Raw genomic sequence first — 19846 nt, forward strand, 5'->3', positions numbered from 1 at the left:
TCTCCCTCTCCCTCTCTCTCTCTCTCTCTCTCTCTCTCTCTCTCTCTCTCTCTCTCTCTCTCTCCCTCTCTCGCTCTATTTATCACACATTGTCTGACTGAATGACGGACTTGGGTCAGCCCCCAGGCTCCTGCCGACTGGGGGTAACAAGCCAAAGTTAATAAGGAGTCTGTCTTTGAGTTGAGGCCCCTGCCCCGCCGGTTGGCTATGAAAACACACACGCAGACAGCAGGAAGGCAGGCGGCCGGCCGGGGGCCCGCAGAAAGCCCAGACAGAGAGTCGACTTCAGGGGTGAGCCAGCCTGTCAGACCCCAGGAAGTGAGGAGGCAGTCGGGCTGTGAGCTCCAGACTCCAGGGGTCTCTGCTCCTCAGTTAGAGGAAGTGCTTTACCTCCAGGAAGATGACCCATTGAACACCACTGTCACAATGCTTCAAGTGGGATGGATGCGTGTGCATGTGTGAGTGCGTATGCGTGCGTGCGTGCGTGCAGAACAGTAAAACCTCACTGTTGCTGCTGTCACTGCTATGAATGGTTTCACATTACTGAAACGAATGAGGCAGCAGCGCAGTGGGGAAGAACTTTAAAAGTGCTCAGGAAGTACAGTTAGTATCGCTTATTGTCATCTCTTCCTGTGACAACACACAGTGAAACTTTTGGCTCACACTGCTCCCATCATGCTACTTTGTCACACTCGTGCCCCTGTCGTCAGATGTTGATCTGATCCATTATGTGTCGCCTTAATAAACATGACCTTATCTCTTAGGCTGTGTTTTCCTTCTTGCTCGTCCCCAGAGATTCTCTTAAGTTCCTTCAGTCGTATTGATTCATTTTAATTAGTCTAGGACAATTAGTTCACCTCTGATTTCTTCATTGAGTGATTGATTGATTGATTGATGATTGATTGTGCTCTCCATCAACAGGAAGTGCCGGTACGTCGGTAACGTTTAACCGTAACGGCGACGCCCCCGGGCGGTACGACCTCTTCCAGTACCAGTGGAACAACGTTACCGGACCGGGGTACCGCGTGATCGGACAGTGGACGGAGCACCTGCACCTCAACGTAAGAACCTGGAGCCGACCACCGAGCTACACTCCCACCTACCTAAACAGCTACCGACCGAGCTAGCCAGCTACCAGCCTACCTACAGACATAAACACAGACCTCCTTAGCTATCCACCAAGCTACCTACCCACCTCCCTGAACACCTAGCTACCAAGCTAACCCCGTAACCATCTACCAACCACCTATCATCTACCAGCCTGCCTTCCTACCTAATCACCTACCTAGCTACCTACCACCTAGCATACCTGCCCACAAGCCTACCTATTGAAGCATGTACAACCCTAAGTGCTTCCAACTCATTAAATTATCCCAGTGAAGTTTGGAACGGTTCCAATAGTCCAGAGGTAATGAGCAATCTGTGTGCGCTGCAGCCAGATGACAAACAAATAAGCAAATAAACACACAAACCCATACACAGCGTCCTAGTTAAACACCCAATAAAGTAATCAAGCCATGACCGGTCATTATATGAGCGAGAATGTGATGCATGCAGGTAGTCGATATGTATTCATTATGTCGAGGGCAAAAGCTAATGAGATCACGGAAAATAACATTTACGCCCGAATACGTCGGACAACCGCAAGACTTTTGCCCTTGAAATCGGTGTAAAAGCACATTCATTATAAGTGCTGGGACAAAGTCATGCTATCTTTATGCTCGAAGTAAGTTGAAACAAGCATATGGGTCAGAGGGACAAGTTTGTGGGCAAGGGGTTAATTGAAATACGCAGTCTGTTATGGTACCATTTTGAGTGATTTGCTTGTTGTGATTCTATAATGCGGTATCAGGGAGCAGACATGCTTTTTTTCTGGACACCCTTCATGCTAGACTGCAGAGCTATCTGGCGTTTCCCTCCCAGCGTTGTCACTCATTATCTGTTGCTCCCCCTGTTCCCTCATTGAACAAAAAGTAAACAAACTGATGCCTCCGAGAATAATATTTATTTCAAGAATTCATAACTATTCATAACGGTGCTCTTCAAAGTTTGTCAGCCTCTGACTCATACATATGACAGTGTTCCAGGGAGAGCTTGTGTCTGTCTGTCTCGCCATTTTGCACAAGAAACCTTCCCCTTAATACAGGGAAGCTAGACGATTTAAAAAAGCTACTGAGTGGTGTTCAGGCCTGCATTAATTACACTGATAAAACTCAGAATGAGCATTTTGATTAATTTCATTTGATTACTACTGATCTATTAGTTTAGTGCAGTTTTAAAAGGGGATGTGAAGTTTGTGTGAGTGCAGTTTTAAATGCAGATTTGAGTTTTGTGTTGATGCATCATTAAATGTGGATGAGCGATTTGTTTGAGTGCCATTTTATATGTGGACGTGCGATATCTATTCAAGTACCTTTAAATGTGGAAGTGAGCCTATGTGATTATGCAGCTCTAACATATATCAATACTTTCTTAGTGTCCTAATCCTCTCCTTTTTCATCTCATCCATGGGGAATTCTCCATAGCAGTGCCAGGCGAAGTTTAGTATTATCACGACATCTATGTATGCTGATTTCAAGGCAAGGTCAACGTGTGTTATTGTCAGCTGCTGCGGTATAACACGTACATGAAAACTCTCACGACAAGTGCGCCACAAAAACCACATTCCACATCAAACCAGCCCGTCCTCCCAGCCCTAACGGGGCATTCACAAACATGAAAAGCAAATTAATTCCGTTGCTCACACAGACCGATTAGCCTATGCTAATCGCAGTATAAAAAAGAGACACAGGTGAAAAAGAGAGAAACAGTCCCACAGTCTGGCGCCATAACGGTGCGGCGGTGGCTTCGTCTGCAGCTCCACCACCTCCTCCTGTCGCCGCTCGCTCCCTCGCCACTGAATTATTCACCCCAACAGCCCGCGGTGGGCCAGATGTGCCGCGGACCCGTGCTATTAGGCCCCCCATTACGGCTTCCCCGTCGCGGCGCTGCTCGTTCCTCTGAGCGTGCTTCTGTTTGAGGGGGGGGGGGCCAGGCGACGGGCACCGCCGCTGAGAGATGCGCGTGTTCAGAGATGCGCCTCAAGTCAGACGTAATGTAAGGCGGGCGAAACGCGCTTTGTACGCTCCTGCTGGAAGCTACATGCAGTTAGGGACAGGAGCCGGGAGGAGGAATTACCCTCTGATCTGATCTGTGGCCATCATTTTGATGGAGGGGGGACGGGGAGGGGGACGAGGAGGTGGAGGAGGAGGAGGAGGAGGAGGAGGAGGAGGAGGAGGAGGAGGAGGTGGAGGAGGAGGAGGAGGAGGAGGAAGAGAACAAGGAGGAGGAGGAAGGGGAGGAGGAGGAGGAGGAGGAGGAGGAGGAGGGGTGGTTGGGAGGTTGGAGCATAAGATGAGATGTGGGGGAGGAGGGGGAAGTGTCGAGAAGGGAGAAGGTGGGGGGGTTTGAATAAGAGGAGGAGGGTGTAAAAGGGGGAGTAGGAGCAGTATGAAGAACAGGAGGCGTGGAAGAGAAGGAGCGAGGAACGAGAGATAGAGGTGGAGGAGGAAGGAGGAGTCCGATGTCCCTCATGGTTATGGTCACGGACACGTGTCCCGCACGTGGAAACCTCCGGAGGGGGGAGAGGGAATCCTTTTTATTTGTCGGGGGAGAGGGTATGATGCAAGGTTTTGTAAGAACTCGTGGCATTTGGACTCATCTGTTTTTCTGTTATTTATTTTTTTCCAATGCAAGTGGCCAATTCAATATAAGTGAATGAGTGAGTTAATGTTTGAATGAAGTGTTGTCAGTCTGAGTGAGTGTGTGTTTGTGTGTGTGTGTGTGTGTGTGTGTGTGTGTGTGTGTGTGTGTGTGTGTGTGTGTGTGTGTGTGTGTGTGTGCGTGTGCGTGTGCGTGTGCGTGTGTGTGTGTGTGCGCGTGCGTGCTTGTGTGTGAGAGAGAGAAAGTGTCTGTCTGTGTGTTTATGTGTGTGTCTGTGTGTGTGTGTGTGTGTGTGTGTGTGTGCACACGTCAGTCCGTGTGTTTGTGAGATTTCTGTGGCGATCATTATTCAGAAATGTGTAAAAAGGAACATTTCATTTTCCATTTCCCTCCTCACTGTTTATCCGTGTCTGTATCTCCAGCCCCCTCCCTCCCCTAGTCCCCCTGCCTCCCTCCAGGCCCTGCACTGGGCCTGTGTGGGTGGCATCCCCGGGCTCCGTGACAGCCTCGTGCATCAATCAGACCTGGGCTTGGCCTAATGGCTCGGTGTCACAGTTTATGTGGCAGTTATCTGCCCCGGCTAGCCGCTAACACAGAGCCACTCCAATCTCTAGGACTGCAGCAACTCATCATTTAGTCGGTGGCGCACTCACCCAGCGGGAGATCCTCGCTAACAAACGCAGCGAGAACCGCGACGGAGGAGAGAAGAGGGCTTTTGTCAGAGATGTTTTTTTGTCGTCAACGAGCTCAGTTAATGGGAGGAGGTGACACGCCGAATAAACAAACCCTTACCTGTGCAGATAGACATCAAGGGAAGTAATAAACAGAAATAACAACGATACAATGCCTCCATCGCCGTGAAACTCGCCCCTCTCCCACTAGTGCAGACTGCTTAAAGGTATCAAAACAAATCACAAAACTCGATTGTTTGTTTAGTCCTCCTCATCATCACCATCATCATCCTCATCATCGTGGTGATAATTAATCACAGATTCATCCCTCACGGAGGCTGACGCTTCGGAGCGGTGTTTAGAATTCAGAAGTGATCACCGGGCGCTATGATCGGTTGCCGTGGCACCGGCGGACCGAGACAGGTGATCGTTTCGCGGCCGCGTCCTCGGAAGCTGTCTAGCGGTTAAGCTGTGAGCCATTTCTTTGGGGGGTGGGGGGGTAGTGAACGTCGAGTCCTCACCGCTGAAGCACATAAACGGAGTGCAGTCCAACAACTCTGGTTATCTGCTGTTAAGGCAACTAGGGATGAGAATAACCCACTTTTATCATGATTGAATAATCCGTGGGTGGTGTAAACGAATAATCGGTTATTTGATGTGCCAACATTCACAAATGCAGCCATGGATCATCGGCAAGAAATCAGTAAATATTTTAAACTGAACACAGCCTCCATGACGGTGAACTAGACACATCTTTAGCATATGGAAACTATGGCCAAAAGAATGACTTCACACGGTGTGTCTTTTTACAATTTATTTGTTGCCAGCATTCGTAGCGTTGATCAGCAGAGAAATAGTCCGCCAAAGACGTTGATGTCACTTAGCAACTGAGGACCCTGGGGTTGATAAGTTACTGGATTACTTATCCACTTACCGGACTACTTAACCAAAAAGAATATCCACTTTCCTTGACAGCGGTCATTATATGCTTAACAACGGTGAATTATCAAAAGATTATTCACCACCGGAAGTTGTGAAGGTCTATGCAAGAGCCGAGAGCCGTGTAATAAATAACGATAGTCACATTCATCATTCCGTTTTCTTCGTGACTCCGACTATTCGACTATTCGACGATCGTTGCCCATCCATAAAGGCAACCGCAAAGAACTGCCCGAATAGAAAGAAATAAGTACAACCGATCCAAGACAGGAAGAGACCACTGAAACAAATATACAGAGAAATGTTGATGCAAAATAAAAGTATAGTTACTTTTATAGTATACTTTTTCTTCTTGTTCATTAGGTAGACAGTGTTGACAAGAGATGCTGTTATAGGATCCAAACCGTAATATATCCACTAGACACATGAGTGTCTAGCGCAGCCATTATTGGGCATTTCTCCCAACGGATGCTCGAAAAGCTAATCCCCTCCTCTCACCCTCCTCCCACCTCCTCTCCTTACCCCCTCCTCCCCCCTCCACTCCCCTCTGTGCTCCTCTCTTCCTCCTTCTCCTCCAGCAACACTCCCGATTAATTCAATTTATCACTTGTAATTTATTTTTCCTGCCCTGAGCAAACGTCTTGTGTACGAGCGGTCTGGAACGCGTCGCCGTGGAGGACAGAATTGATTGTTGCGCGACGTGGCGCTCTCTCTCTTCTCTGTTTGGCTTGTGTGTATATGCTGGCTGTAATGGCCTCCGCCGGAGGAAGATGGAGGGAGGGGGGGGAGACAGAGAGGGGGGAGGAGAGAGGGGGGGAGTGAGGGAGTGAGGATGAGGATATAAAAAGACAGCGATAGACAGAGATAGAAAGACAGAGAGAACAGGAGGATGAGGGAGAGAGACATATAGAGGCAGAGAGAGAGAGAAGAGAGCAGGAATGAGAGGGGGAGAGATATGGAGATAGAGAGCAAGAGAGAGAGAGAGAGGGTAAAAGAGTGAGAGGTAGAAAAAGCGAATGAGAAGGATGGAGCAGGAGTGATGGTTGGGAAAGAGGTAGAAGTGGCTCTTGCTTGACTTGTCAGTCTCGTATGTGTTTGTGTGTGTGTGTGAGTGTGTGTGGTGTGTTTGTTTTTGTGTGTGTATGTGAGTGTGTGTGTGTGTGTGTATGTGTGCTTTCCTGTGCACAAGTGTACGTGTGTGTCTGTGTGTGTGTGTGTGTGTGTGTGTGTGTGTGTGTGTGTGCGTGCGTGCGTGTGTGTGTGTGTGTGTGTGTGCGTGCGTGCGTGTGTGTGTGTGTGCATGCGTGTGTGTGTGTGTGTGTGCGTGCGTGCGTGTGTGTGTGTACGTGCATGCATGTGGGCCTGCCAGAGGAATGAGTGTGAGTTTTTCTTTTTCAATCATTTTAATCTTTAAATTAATTCAAAAAACCTTTTCAAAATGCCAATGGTGGATTCTGTACTTCTCCAGAGATAAGTACAGATCTGAGCACATCCACGAGTCACATTTTAGATTAATTTCCTTACCTCAAACTCTCTTTAAACTTTTCCCAACTAAAGGAGAAGTTGGCTTATCCAATGATTCTCAAGGTGAGAGTCAGAGCAGTTCGATGCTCTGGTGGAAGTTGAGTTCTCAGATGAAACATATCAATTCAACGAGGTCCAATGTAACAAACCTTTCTATTGAATGGATTTGTCTCTTGTTCATTTTGAATGCGTATTCATGGAAAGGATTTCAGAGATAAGCACTCTGAAATGTCGACTAAACAGACAGATGTGGTTCCACCTCTGTTCCATGATATGATGTTGCATTAGATGGCATTTCAAAGTGACGCCAGATCATTGGGAAAGATAAAAGTGTTGTTCAGCTGATGGAGATGGAGGGAAGGTAGTGGTAGTAGAGGGGGAGATAGAGGGGGTGGGAGGAGAGGGGGAGAGGGAGGAGGTGATAGGAGAGGGGGAGATAGAGGGGGTGGGAGGAGAGGGGGAGATAGAGGAGGTGATAGGAGAGGGGGAGAGGGAGGGGGTGGGAGGAGAGGGGGAGAGGGAGGGGGTGGGAGGAGATGGGGAGAGGGAGGGGGTGGGAGGAGAGGGGGAGAGGGAGGGGGTGGGAGGAGAGGGGGAGATAGAGGGGGTGGGAGGAGAGGGGGAGATAGAGGGGGTGGGAGGAGAGGGGGAGAGGGAGTGGATGGGAGGAGGGGGAGACGGGGATAATGAGGGGAGGAGGAGGGGGAGACGGGGATAATGAGGGGAGGAGGAGGGGGAGACGGGGATAATGAGGGGAGGAGGAGGGGGAGACGGGGATAATGAGGGGAGGAGGAGGGGGAGACGGGGATAATGAGGGGAGGAGGAGGGGGAGCCGTCCAAGGAGTGAGGATGTCGCAGCTCCATATCCCACACTCGTGTTTCGTGTATAATTGATGAAGACGAGGAGGGGATCGCAGACTGCACGGTCTGTCTGACAGTGATGGGCGTGGGGCAGGAGGGAGAGGCGGTTTGGGGAAAGTAACATTTAGGAGACCTGAATCGTGACTGTGTTCAGGAGTTCTGTAGGAGGATGGCACGTATGATCAAAGCAAGGGGCAAAATCACACACACACAGATAGACACACACAGACACACACACACATGCACACGCGCACACACAGACACACACAAGTACGCACGCATGCACGCAAACAAACAAACACACACACAGACAAACACGCACACATAGACTCTTCACTTTTGCTTCGTGTATTCACTGCATCATATAAATTAGAGAAAGTTAAATGACCAAGGTCAGCTGATGTAAGAGTTAATATTCCCCATAAAGTAATGATTAAAAAGAGGAAGAGGGAGTTGTAAAAACGTATTAATCTAAAAGACCTAAGTCCTAAAAAAGTTGCTTTTAATCTTTACAAATCCTTAGCAGCCAAGAGAGGAGAAGGGAGCAAACCAAAGACTACTTTGAAGGATTGCATGCTGGAAAGTCATTGAAAGTTTTGGTGAGCATAAGGAGACAATAGAAATAGACGCAGCAGTCAGATGCTGTTTATAAGTGAAGAAACCAGTGGAAGGCCTTCATGGCATCACACAAAATGAAGGTGGCATTTAGACAGCTTTGTATTGCCGAACTTCAAATCGATTTCAAAATGAAGACGAACGGTTTCGAAGAGGCAACTCACAGCAGAGAAGGATGTTCAGCATCCGTCTGTGCGTGACTGTTTTTCATTGAAAGCAAATAGAAGTTCATATTTTCTGAAGCATTAATGGGCGAAACCTAGCCGCTGAGAAGACAGTCGAGGAGCATTTCAAGGAGGCAAGGTGGAAACCACACGCTTTTATTTTGTGAACCTAGAGTCCAAAATAAAAGCCCTCTCCTCTGTTTTTCGCCACGTTGCTTTTATTTTGTGAACCTGGAGTCCACGTTAAAAGCCCTCTCTAGTTTTTTTCCACCTCGTCTGGGTCTGCTAGCGAGAGATCCAGAGATGGAGAACTAACGAGGAAAAATGAGTGAAAAATATACAACTCTCTGACGATCAATCACGGCAATCATGGGACGTTTGAAGCAAACTTGTACTTCAGGGAAGATGGAGGGGAGGGGGTCACGGTGTGTCCGGGAGAAAGAGCTTCTTTACGGTCTGAAAAAATTTGAAGGAGGCCACAGTCTGCGTGAACTGTGCTGTGATTAAAGGTGTAATCCAAAAGAAGATGTTCCACTCTGGCAGTCTTGAAGGAGATGGGCTTCGATGGTCGTAACAGTAAAACCCAACTGCTTGAGCTATGCACACACACACACACACACACACACACACACACACACACACACACACACACACACACACACACACACACACACACACACACACACACACACACACACACACACACACACACACACACACACAAGCAGAAATACACACATAAACACACACAAACACACAAAAGTACAAATACACACACACACACACAAATCCACACAAACACACACAAATACGCACACACAAATACACACAGTTCCACCCAAATACACACACACAAATACACACAGTTCCACCCAAATACACACACACATACACACACACACACACACACACACACACAAATAAACACACACACACACAAATAAGCACCACACGCCAACATGCACACACACAAACACGAACAAATACAGGGTTAGTTACAAATACAAAGTGTTTGCAAGCTTCCACAGACAGACACAAAAGGAAACATGTATTTATGTCTGTGTGCTTAACCACTTGAATGATTCCAGTAGAATAATCAGTACCCCTGCAATGGACTCACACATAGTGCCATTAACACACACACACACACACACACACACACACACACACACACACACACACACACACACACACACACACACACACACACACACACACACACACACACACACTCACACGTCATGGATACAAACAACCAAACACACACACACACCCACTCAGACATAGATCTACAAACACACACACGCACAAACAAACACCAACACACACACACACACACACACACACATACACACACATATTATAAATAATCAAAGGAAAAAACCAAACATTGTAAAAACAATCACATCCTAATATTCATTATGCTGCATAAAACCTTTGCTAAAAAAACACGTTTCAAAGACCATTTCCTCTGTTTGTAATCGTTCCTCGCGCCCTTACCATCTCACTGGTTTCATCTCGCAGCTCATTTCAGCCATTTTGTTTCATTCATTTGAAGCTTTGGGTAAAAATAAAACTCAACCAGATAGAATAAAACTGAAAACTCCCCCGCTGGAATTCACTTTGACGATTAAAGAGGATTCCCGACCATCGGGCCGGAGTGAATCTTCTCCTGTACAGCCATCTGAAACCCCTCTCCCTGACATCTCTCTCTCTCTGTTTCTCCTTCTCTCTCACTCAGAGAGAAAAAAAAGGCAGCTACTTTCATGTCTGAAAGCCATGCAGAGAGGTCTGGGTCCTCATTAGGTCTAATCTAGTATGAACCTTGATCTCTCTGAGAGCACTCTCCCCGTCGGTCCACATGCATTACCGCTGAGCTGGAGTGATTCGGAGAGGACACTGATGGTCCTCAAATTGGCTAAAGCCGCTTCCTCAAAGACGACGCGGTCCCCATAAGTCATGAAAACACAAGCTGTGTGTATGAAGAGAGAACCGGGATTGCCGGTTCAAATCCACTGAGTTATGCTACAGCCCCCATCAGTCATGGAAACAAGCTGTTTGTGTGTGAAGTGAGAACAGGGGTTGCCAGTTCAAATCCACCACTTTAAACCACAGCCTCCGTAAATCCTGAAAACAAGCTGTGTGTGGGAAGTCTGCCTTGGCAAGACAGGATGGATTCACTCAAAAGAAAGACCACTCTACAAGGGCGTTCATTACTGGACGAGCTCCCATTTTAAAGGGATGTCACCCATCTACAGTTGGCCAGCAGGACTGGGCTAAACCCAAACGCTGCATATAATCCGTCGCAAATTGTAAATATACCCTGACTGAAAAGGGACTGGTGTGTGATGAAAAGTGCACCAATAATTCAATCATCTGGCCGCTGCAAACCTCTTCTAATAGGACGACGCTCTACGAATACTTAGATTGCCCCCCCCTCTCTGCGTGAATAGGTCCTGTACTACCAAAGAGATGAAGATCTCCGATGGGTAATCCTTTCAGAATTTGTTACGCCGTTCCAAATCCAGTGTTCCCCACACCTGGTCCTCTGAGTGGGATGTTTAAGCTTGGCTTCCTTGAACAGAGTGATTGGTGGATTACGTTCTACATGACAGGAATCACAGAGCAAGAGTCGTCTCCAGGAGGGATATAAGAGATAGGAGATAAGGCCATCAGTGCAGAAACATAACCAGTCCTTGGTAATCTTCACCTGGAATCTGTGACACACATCAGTGTGGTAGAAGGCATGGTAGAAGTGCTATATTAGCGGTAAAAGGAAATGAGATTATTCAAATGTTGTTTGTTTTGCCTGCTGATTCTGAAGCCATTCGGTTTAGGCTCGGAGGTAAAAAGGCTCTTATACCGATTTATGCAACACCTGCACGCTTGCGGTGGGGGGGGGAGCAAAATCCTTCTTCTACTCCCTGTTCCAATAATAACAAACACAGAAGATGTTATTTTCTTTTTTGTAGTATAATTCAAGCGCGGAAATAAAGTACTGCCACATTTGAGCAAAATCAAGTGGAAAGGAGCGAACACTTCTGACTAGAATAGCTTGAAGAATCGTATTCCCTACTGAGATTACTATGAAAGGCTTAACTTAAATTACTTTACTTAACTTTTTTTTTTCTTCAAATGTTAATCTTCCCTTTTATGAGGCATTCTTATAATCTGTCTAAGCCTGACTATTTCCACAACAACACTTTAATTGGAACCAAATGTCAAACTATATTTATTATATAATTTCTTGATATACATTTGATCTAATCTTTCGCTATCATCACACTTTGTAATTACCGTTTAACGAATTAGCTGACACTTTTATCCAGAGACGCAGGAAATATTTGCTTACAAATGATGTCATTAGCGAGAGGCTATGGGGGCCTCATTAGCGAGAGGCTATGGGGCCTCTTGCTCAAGGGCACCTAGGCAGACTTCGGACATTAGGGTTCAATCCCAGAACCTTTCCCCTAGGAGCCAAACCAACACCCCTACATCTTCATCATCCTGGACCTGATCTTCTTTAACATCTCTTCAGAAACACTTTATTCTCTCTGATTGGTCGTCTTCCTCACCTCAGCCCCGAACCTTCTGGTCTAGAGCAGCATCAGGAGCACAGGTCCTCGGGTGACTACCCTGGAGACTCCATCTCCCATACCCTTCGGTGTCTGTGTTCCACTCAATGCATACTAATAGCTGGTTCTCTCACATTTTCCCCCTCGTACTTTATTCATCCAGACAGAATGTGGAACCAGTCAGATATCCTCCCGCGTTTTCTCCAACGCTTCGTAATCCACACACACAGAATGTTTCCACCCTTGTTGATGGAAAAAGCCACATCAGGCGCCCGCCACTTCCAATATTTGCGGTGCACTGAGTCTGTGTTTGCGTGACAAACGCAGCCTTTTATTTTTGGTTAAAAAAAAACGTTCTACTGACGTTTGAGGATGACTCAGAGGGAGGGTGGCCGGCACTCCTGCCAAGATGGCGTCGTGCTTTCGACCTCTTTCTGATCTGGGCGGTGTCAGCCCGTCCTGACGCTGATCAGGGGGAGGCGTACGTTCAGCCTCGCGGGGACGCGCTCCGCACCCTCTCTCCGCCGCTCAATGAATCGTTCTAATCCCGATTCACAGCCCCCCCCCCCCCCTCGTTAACGACTGCAGCACGGCACACATTAACAGGAAGGGAGCGCGTGATTGACTGGGAGTGCACTCTGTTTGTCTTCCCCGCTGTGTGTTTGTGTCTGGGTGCTTGTCTGTGTGTGGGTGTTGTGGAGTGTGTGGCTGACTGAACTTATTACCAGGCCCGCAGGCCCGAGTCTTTTTGTGTGAATGGTGTGTCTGTGCTAATTTCTCTGAGCCTGTGTGTGTTTGTGTGTGTCTGTTTGCATATTTGTGTCTGTGTGTTTGTGTGTCTGTTTGCATAGTTTATTCGGTGTGTGCCTGGTGTGTGTATATGTGTGAATAATTGCATCCAGTCTGATGTAGTTTGAGGCTGTGTTTTCATATTTGTGTGTGTTGTTGTGTGTGTGTGAATGCTTCCATGTGTGTGTGATTTAGTTTGAGGCTGTGTTTTTTGATTTGTGTGTCTGTGTGTGCATGTGTTTGTGTGCGCATGCTTTCATGTGTGTGTCACTTAGTTCGAGGCTGTGTTTGTATATCCATGTGTGGATAGCTGTGTCCCACTGTTGCACTGGGCCTCTCTACTTATGTACTCCTGAGCCCTCGTCTGACACCTGACAGGAGGTTATACACACCATGGAATCTGTCACACCCTGGGTGGGAGGGAGGGAGGGAGGGAGGGGATGAGGGAGGGAGGGATAGAGGGAGGGAAGGAGGGAGGGCGAGAGAGAGGGAGGGATGGATGGGAGAGAGTAAAGGATGGAGAGATAGATAGATAGATGGATGGATGGATGGGAGGATGGAGGAGAGGTGCTTACTCCCTAGACTTCCGCCAAAACATTTACAATATCTATATGTTCTTATAAAAAATAACACGAATATTGACGGCGATACCACTGGTTTAACAGAGGGAGAAAAAGGCCTGTCATCAGTGCTGCTATAGCATCCAGACGCCTGAATGGAGAGATGAAATGAATGGAGGGGGAGAAACAGTCAAGCAGAGAGAGAGAGAGAGAGAGAGAGAGAGAGAGGGAGAGGGAGAGGGAGAGGGAGAGAGGGAGCGAGAGCATGAGAGAGAAACAGTGACGCAAAGATAGAGAGAGGGGAATAGAGGGAGCGTAGGGGAGAGGGAGTCAGAGAGAAAGAGAGGGACAGGGAGCGGGAGATGAATGTCTCTTGTATGAATCAGGTGTCCTCCTCCCTCAGAGGAGGACACCTGGTATCTCAGAGGAGGAGGACAGCGACGATTCGTTGCGCTGTGATATCTCCATCGCGGAGCCCCGGCCCCGACCCCCTGTCCGGCCCTTCATGCGGAGGGGGGGGGGGGGGGGGGTCACATGACCTGTGATGACATCATGTCGGTGGGCTGATTGATTTATTGGCAGCGCTGTTCAACCGAGCGGAAGAGACAGGCGGGGGCTGCCAGCCACCGATAAGAGGAGAAGGGGAGGGAGAGAGAGGGAGAGGGAAGGAGGGAAGGAGGGAGGGAGGGAGAAAGATTGTGGGAGGAGGAGAGGGAGAGGGAGGGAGGGAGTGAGTGAGAAGGAGAATAGAGACGGCATGTTAGAGAGAGAGAGAGAGAGAGAGAGAGAGAGAGAGAGAGAGAGAGAGAGAGAGAGAGGGAGAGGGAGAGGGAGAGGGAGAGGGAGAGGGAGAGGGAGAGGGAGAGGGAGAGGGAGAGGGAGAGGGAGAGGGAGAGGGAGAGAGAGAGAGAGAGGGGGAGAGGGACAGAGATAGAGATGGATACAGTGAGAGAGACAGAGAGAGCGAGAGAATGAGATAGAGACATTGACTGAGTTGTGAGGGAGAGAGACAGAGAGTGAGGGCCCAGCAGGAGCGCAGCAGAACATTTAACAGATAATTGGGAGAATGAGAGAAAATGCTAAAGAGAAGTTTTAGAAACAGAGCCCGGGGAAGTGAGAGGAATTGAAGGAAGGCAGAGAGGAGGGGGGAAGAAAGTAAGAAAGTGAAAGAGATGTTAGGAGAGACCAAGAGGGAGAGAGAGCAGGAGAGACAGAGGGCCCTGAGGACGAGAGATAAACAGAAACAGAGACAGAGCGAGAGGGTGGAAGCCTATAAAGAGAGACCTAGAAACACAACGAGAGGCGGAGATAGAAACAGATGCATAGAGAGATGAAGGAAGAGAGTGGAGAGAAACAGAGATAGAACAAAAAGATAGGAGAATATAGAGAGAGAGGGGGAAAAGGTGGGAGAGAGAAACGATATAGAGAGAAACAGAGAGAGACAGAAACAAAGACAGGAGAATATATATAGAGAGAGAGAAGTAGCCCTTCTTGTCTCTCCGGTGTCTCTCAGGTGTCCCCCGGGAAGAAGAGGATGAATCTCAATATTCTGGGCATGCCTGCTCCCTCTTGCATCACCCTTTTACTCCCCTGCTCATTTATCCCTCGTCATTACACGTCTGACCTCTTTGACATTTGATCCCCTCTTTCTCTCTCTACCTCCCTCTCTCATTCCCTCCTTACCCACTCCCCCCCTCTCTCTCTTTCTATATCTTCTTATTCTCTCTCTCTCTCTCCCTCCCTCTCTCCCTCTCTCCTCACCAACCCCTTCTTTCTTTCTTTCTCTCTCTCTCTCTCGCACTCTCTCTCGCTCTTTCTCTCTGTCTTTTCTAGCCTAGTCCTGCTTCCATTTCATAATAATCAATCTTCCAAAAGTTTAATTTAATCGAGTTTAATTGCAACCGTTTTATTATTTTATTTGCCTGCGAATCGCGTGAAAGTCATTATGGGAGGCCGAGGGTTTTAATTGCGTTGGATGTCGTACGGCGAAGCACGCGTCAACATTAAAACCCGAACAGCGTGTTTGGTCCTGTTAATTGATGTTCAAGTTAGACTGAGATTAACAAGCAATTCACTGTTTTTTGTTCCCTCTATCTTTTCGTCTCGGCGCTGTTTGCCGATTATTTTCTCGCGTCCATCCGGATGCTCCCTCCTCTCTTATAAAACAAGAATGCATCTGAGTCTGAGATAAAGTCTGAGCGTGACACCAGATAGCCACTCTAATCTCCCTCCCTGAGCTCTGGAGTACCGGAGCGTTCCGAGTTCAAAACATGTGGGCCTATCTGTTAAAAAAAAGACCACTGAGGCCACCTTTTTAACCACCCCTAGAGAGGCGGATTTCCCAAGCCATTTCCAGAATCGATGTGCTTGTGTCTAGATGTATGACAGATAGCCTATCAGTACAGTACAATACATCACGGCGCTGACCGCCTCCTGATCCCTTTCTAAGCGTCAGCGCTCAGGGCCAAAGGAAGCAGCATGTTGACTACGACACTGATTGGAGCCCGGCACAATCCAGGTGCGAATCTGTCTGGGGCTTTAGCACCTCTCCAGAGTTCAGAGTGAATTATTGAACACCGGTCCGCCCCCGTCCCCTGGAGGATAAAACGACCGAGCCGCTGTCGCCGCTGGCGGTTTTGTGAACCTCATTTGAATCTGCATCGAATTAGCGCCCGTTCGGTGAGGCAGGTGGAGCTCTCTCCCGATCACAGCTGCATCGCGTGCCTCTAACGTGAGGTGTCAGTTCAGAACGGGTTCTCTGCATGCCGATTCCTTCACGCCTCCCTGAATGTGTGCTGGGATAACCCTCGCTGACGTCCGTCCGCTCCACCTCGAGTCCACAAGCAGCTGGCTGTTAATGTTGTCAGAGGGTTTCCTGACTCTGAGATTACAGGCAACATTAGCACTCCTTCTGCTGCTTCTCCTTCTAGATATTTCTCTCGTTTTTTCATATTTTCATTGGTACCACCACACCTCCCGACACCTGTTTCTCGGTCTTTAGGGTTCCACCTGCGACTTGACTCCCGGTTCTGGGTCACTCTATGCAGTCTATATCTCAAGAACGTTGTCTTAGAGTTCATCCCAAATTCAACTTTCTAGCTCTGTCCCTATCAACTGGCCCCGGGCAGAGTCAACGCTTACAGACGTTGTATGGTCCAGTCCGTACTAGGATGGAAACACTTTTAGTTTCTGGAGACTTGAACTCAATATGGTGGAGTCACTGGGTACCTGCACGCCCCTGAATTGTCTTTCTCAGAGCATTTTGATGAATGGCTCTTGACGCTCTAGACCCGAAGTCCGGATGTTTTCAGTTGGCAGAGCCATACGAAAATTTGGTGACTTTAAATTGTTCTTAAAAGAGCCAAAGAATAGTTCCCATAATGGTCATTCAACCATGACCGTGGTTGAAGGAATGCCCTTTAATTATGAAGATTATATTATTATTTTTAACTGGAAATATCCCTAGCTTTGTGTCTTTGTCCAAACACAAATCTAGCTTTGTATCCCAGAGGGACATTTACCCAATATGTTGTGTAAAATTACATTTAATTTAGGTAATCCATTCTATATTTCGCCTGAGATTTCTGACCTATGCCGTACCTTGTGTGATGAGAACCTCTCTGGACCATTAGCTGACTCGTTATTGCTGCAGTGCTGCACCCCAGTCCTGCTTCTGTCCCTCCCCCACCCCCTGGCCACCTCCTGATGTTGTCTCTGCTCCCGGAGGCCCGTGACAAAGGTAGAATGGAAATAGAATACACACCGGGGGTGGGCATGGTGGCTCGTGGGGGCCTGGTAGCTCGGCCAACCAGGTTGGCGTTCCACCCCTCCAGAGCCCCCGGTGTGACCCCCCCCCCCCCCCCCCTGCAGTTCTCCGGGCTACATGTCATTCACTCTCGTCTCCAAACCAATCTCCCTGTCCCTCTCGTAAAGGCAGCAATCCGAAACAGAGCGACACAGGGACATTTGGATGGAGATTGTTGTTGCCTTTCCTTCTGTGTTGTCGTGGCGCTGTGGCTTTTGGCGGTGTGGGGGGGGGGGGGTTAGTGTGTTTGTGGGGGTGTAGGGGGGGCAGTTGGGTTGGTTGGTGGGTGAGTGGATGTGACAATGGCTGTTTGGTATTCCAGAGGGAAACGGGAATGTGGCCGCAGCCAGAAAAAAAGAAAGCCCCGTGTCAGCCTCGCTCGGCTGCCTCTACCTAGCCCGCCGCTCGCTCCCAAATCGCCCCCGGGGTAGTTACACGTGGCGTTCACGCACAGGGCGGACGGGCCGCTGACATGAGCGTTAGCGCTATGAATGTTAAATGTACACCAGGCGTGTTGGAGGCGTCTTCAAATGGCGTGGTCGCGTAGGGAAGGGAGAGATGACGGAGTAGGTTTGACAAGAAAATGCCAGACTTTGGTTGTTACGAAAATGAACTAAATATTGCAAGGCTTCAAATGGATGTTAGTACCGCATTTTAGTCTGTCAGTATTTCAAATTGAATCAACAGATGTTCAAATGAATGCAACAGTAACACAAGTCAATACAAAGGCCTGAAAGGCTAAACGCAAACAATGTTTCCACTCCAGCAATTATTTAGATGAAAGGACGTTATTTTCATCTCTTGTAATGATCCGGGAGGAATTTGCTAATATGGATCTTTCCATAATAGTGTGCTCATTACATATTAGCAGCGGTCAAGCTGCTAGTCAATAGTGCTGTGACATTAGTGTAGCTTAGACACGGTGCTGGAGATGAAACAGTGCTGCACACAGTGCAGAATAACATGAGTTGATGGTGTAGAAACCAACTTTAAAGACCTTTTAAAATAAAACAAGCTGAACAGCGATGTAGGGATGGCTGGGGGGGATATTCATTAAAGATCTTATTCAATGAATAAGATAATGAGACTCACAAAGAAACTTCAAATCTTCCAATATTTTCTTCTTTTCTTAGCAATAACACATCAGACAACTTCTACTAGAAGTCTGCAACCTAACCTGCAGGCAGCCTCGTTGCCCCATCCCTGAACCCACCGTCACTCCCTTTAGATTACAAACCAGCTGCTGCAGTGACCCAACCAAAGTGTCCCCCTGAACCCCTTTGTTGTTGTCCCCCCCCCCCCAGATCGAGGACATGCAGTGGCCCCGAGGGGAGCTGCAGATCCCCAGCTCGGTGTGCAGCCTGCCCTGCAAGGCGGGCGAGAGGAAGAAGGTGGTAAAGGGCATGCCCTGCTGCTGGCACTGCGAGCCCTGCGACGGCTACCAGTACCAGCACGACGAGTTCACCTGCAAGCTGTGCTCCTACAACATGCGGCCCAACCCCAACCTCACCGCCTGCCAGCCCATCCCCATCGTCAAGCTGGAGTGGAGCTCGCCCTGGGCAGTGATCCCCGTGTTCCTCGCCGTGATGGGCATCATGGCCACCATGTTCGTCATGGCCACCTTCGTGCGCCACAACGACACGCCCATCGTGCGCGCGTCGGGGCGGGAGCTGAGCTACGTGCTGCTGACGGGGATCTTCCTGTGCTACATCATCACCTTCCTGATGATCGCCAAGCCCGACGTGGGCGTGTGCTCCATGCGCCGGATCTTCCTGGGGCTGGGCATGTGCATCAGCTACGCCGCGCTGCTCACCAAGACCAACCGCATCTACCGCATCTTCGAGCAGGGCAAGAAGTCGGTGACGGCGCCGCGGCTGATCAGCCCCACCTCCCAGCTGGCCATCACCTCCAGCCTGATCTCCGCCCAGCTGCTGGGGGTGTTCATCTGGTTCGGCGTGGACCCGCCCAACACCATCATAGACTACGACGAGCAGAAGACCATCAATCCGAGTCTGGCGAGGGGGGTGTTGAAGTGCGACATCACGGATCTGCAGATCATCTGCTCGCTGGGGTACAGCATCCTGCTGATGGTGACGTGTACGATCTACGCCATCAAGACCCGCGGCGTGCCGGAGAACTTTAACGAGGCCAAGCCCATCGGCTTCACCATGTACACCACCTGCATCGTCTGGCTGGCCTTCATCCCCATCTTCTTCGGCACGGCGCAGTCTGCGGAGAAGGTAAGCTAGACTCTGCATTGTTTAACCCCCAAACCCCTCTTACGCACTTATTGTGTGTCTGTACGTCCTGGCACTTAATATTCACACTTATTTTATGTCCTTGCACTTAAAAATGGTACTTAGCATTGTCGAACATCTTACCCTAGACATTGAAAGTCGCTTTGGATATAAGCGTCTGCTTAATGCCCTAAATGTAAATGTAAATGTTTCACTGGTTGGATCGATGACATGATGGAAAGTCGGATGGATGGATGGATGGATGGAATGAAGGATGGATTGCTAGATGGATGGATTGATGGTTGTGATGCAATGATGGATGGATGGTTGTAAGGATGGATTGTAGTGAGTCATTCCTTTGAAGAAGGGTTACTTTCTTGACCCTTTTTGTCAATGCAAAATTT

General features: G+C 48.6%; 1 protein-coding gene across 1 annotated transcript in view; it reads left to right on the forward strand.

Annotated features, from left to right (window-relative positions):
- Nucleotides 1-19573, forward strand: part of LOC130402013 (metabotropic glutamate receptor 7) — a 75742-nt gene extending 56169 nt beyond the window's left edge. The window contains exons 6-7 of the mRNA XM_056606084.1: nucleotides 922-1061; nucleotides 18510-19573. Of these exons, the coding sequence (XP_056462059.1) occupies nucleotides 922-1061; nucleotides 18510-19454 (1085 nt within the window). The 3' untranslated portion in view covers nucleotides 19455-19573. The remainder of the gene's footprint in view (nucleotides 1-921; nucleotides 1062-18509) is intronic.
- The last annotated feature ends 273 nt before the right edge of the window (nucleotides 19574-19846 follow it).

The sequence above is a fragment of the Gadus chalcogrammus genome, chromosome 13 (assembly GCF_026213295.1).
Source record: "Gadus chalcogrammus isolate NIFS_2021 chromosome 13, NIFS_Gcha_1.0, whole genome shotgun sequence".
Taxonomy (NCBI): Eukaryota; Metazoa; Chordata; class Actinopteri; order Gadiformes; family Gadidae; genus Gadus; species Gadus chalcogrammus.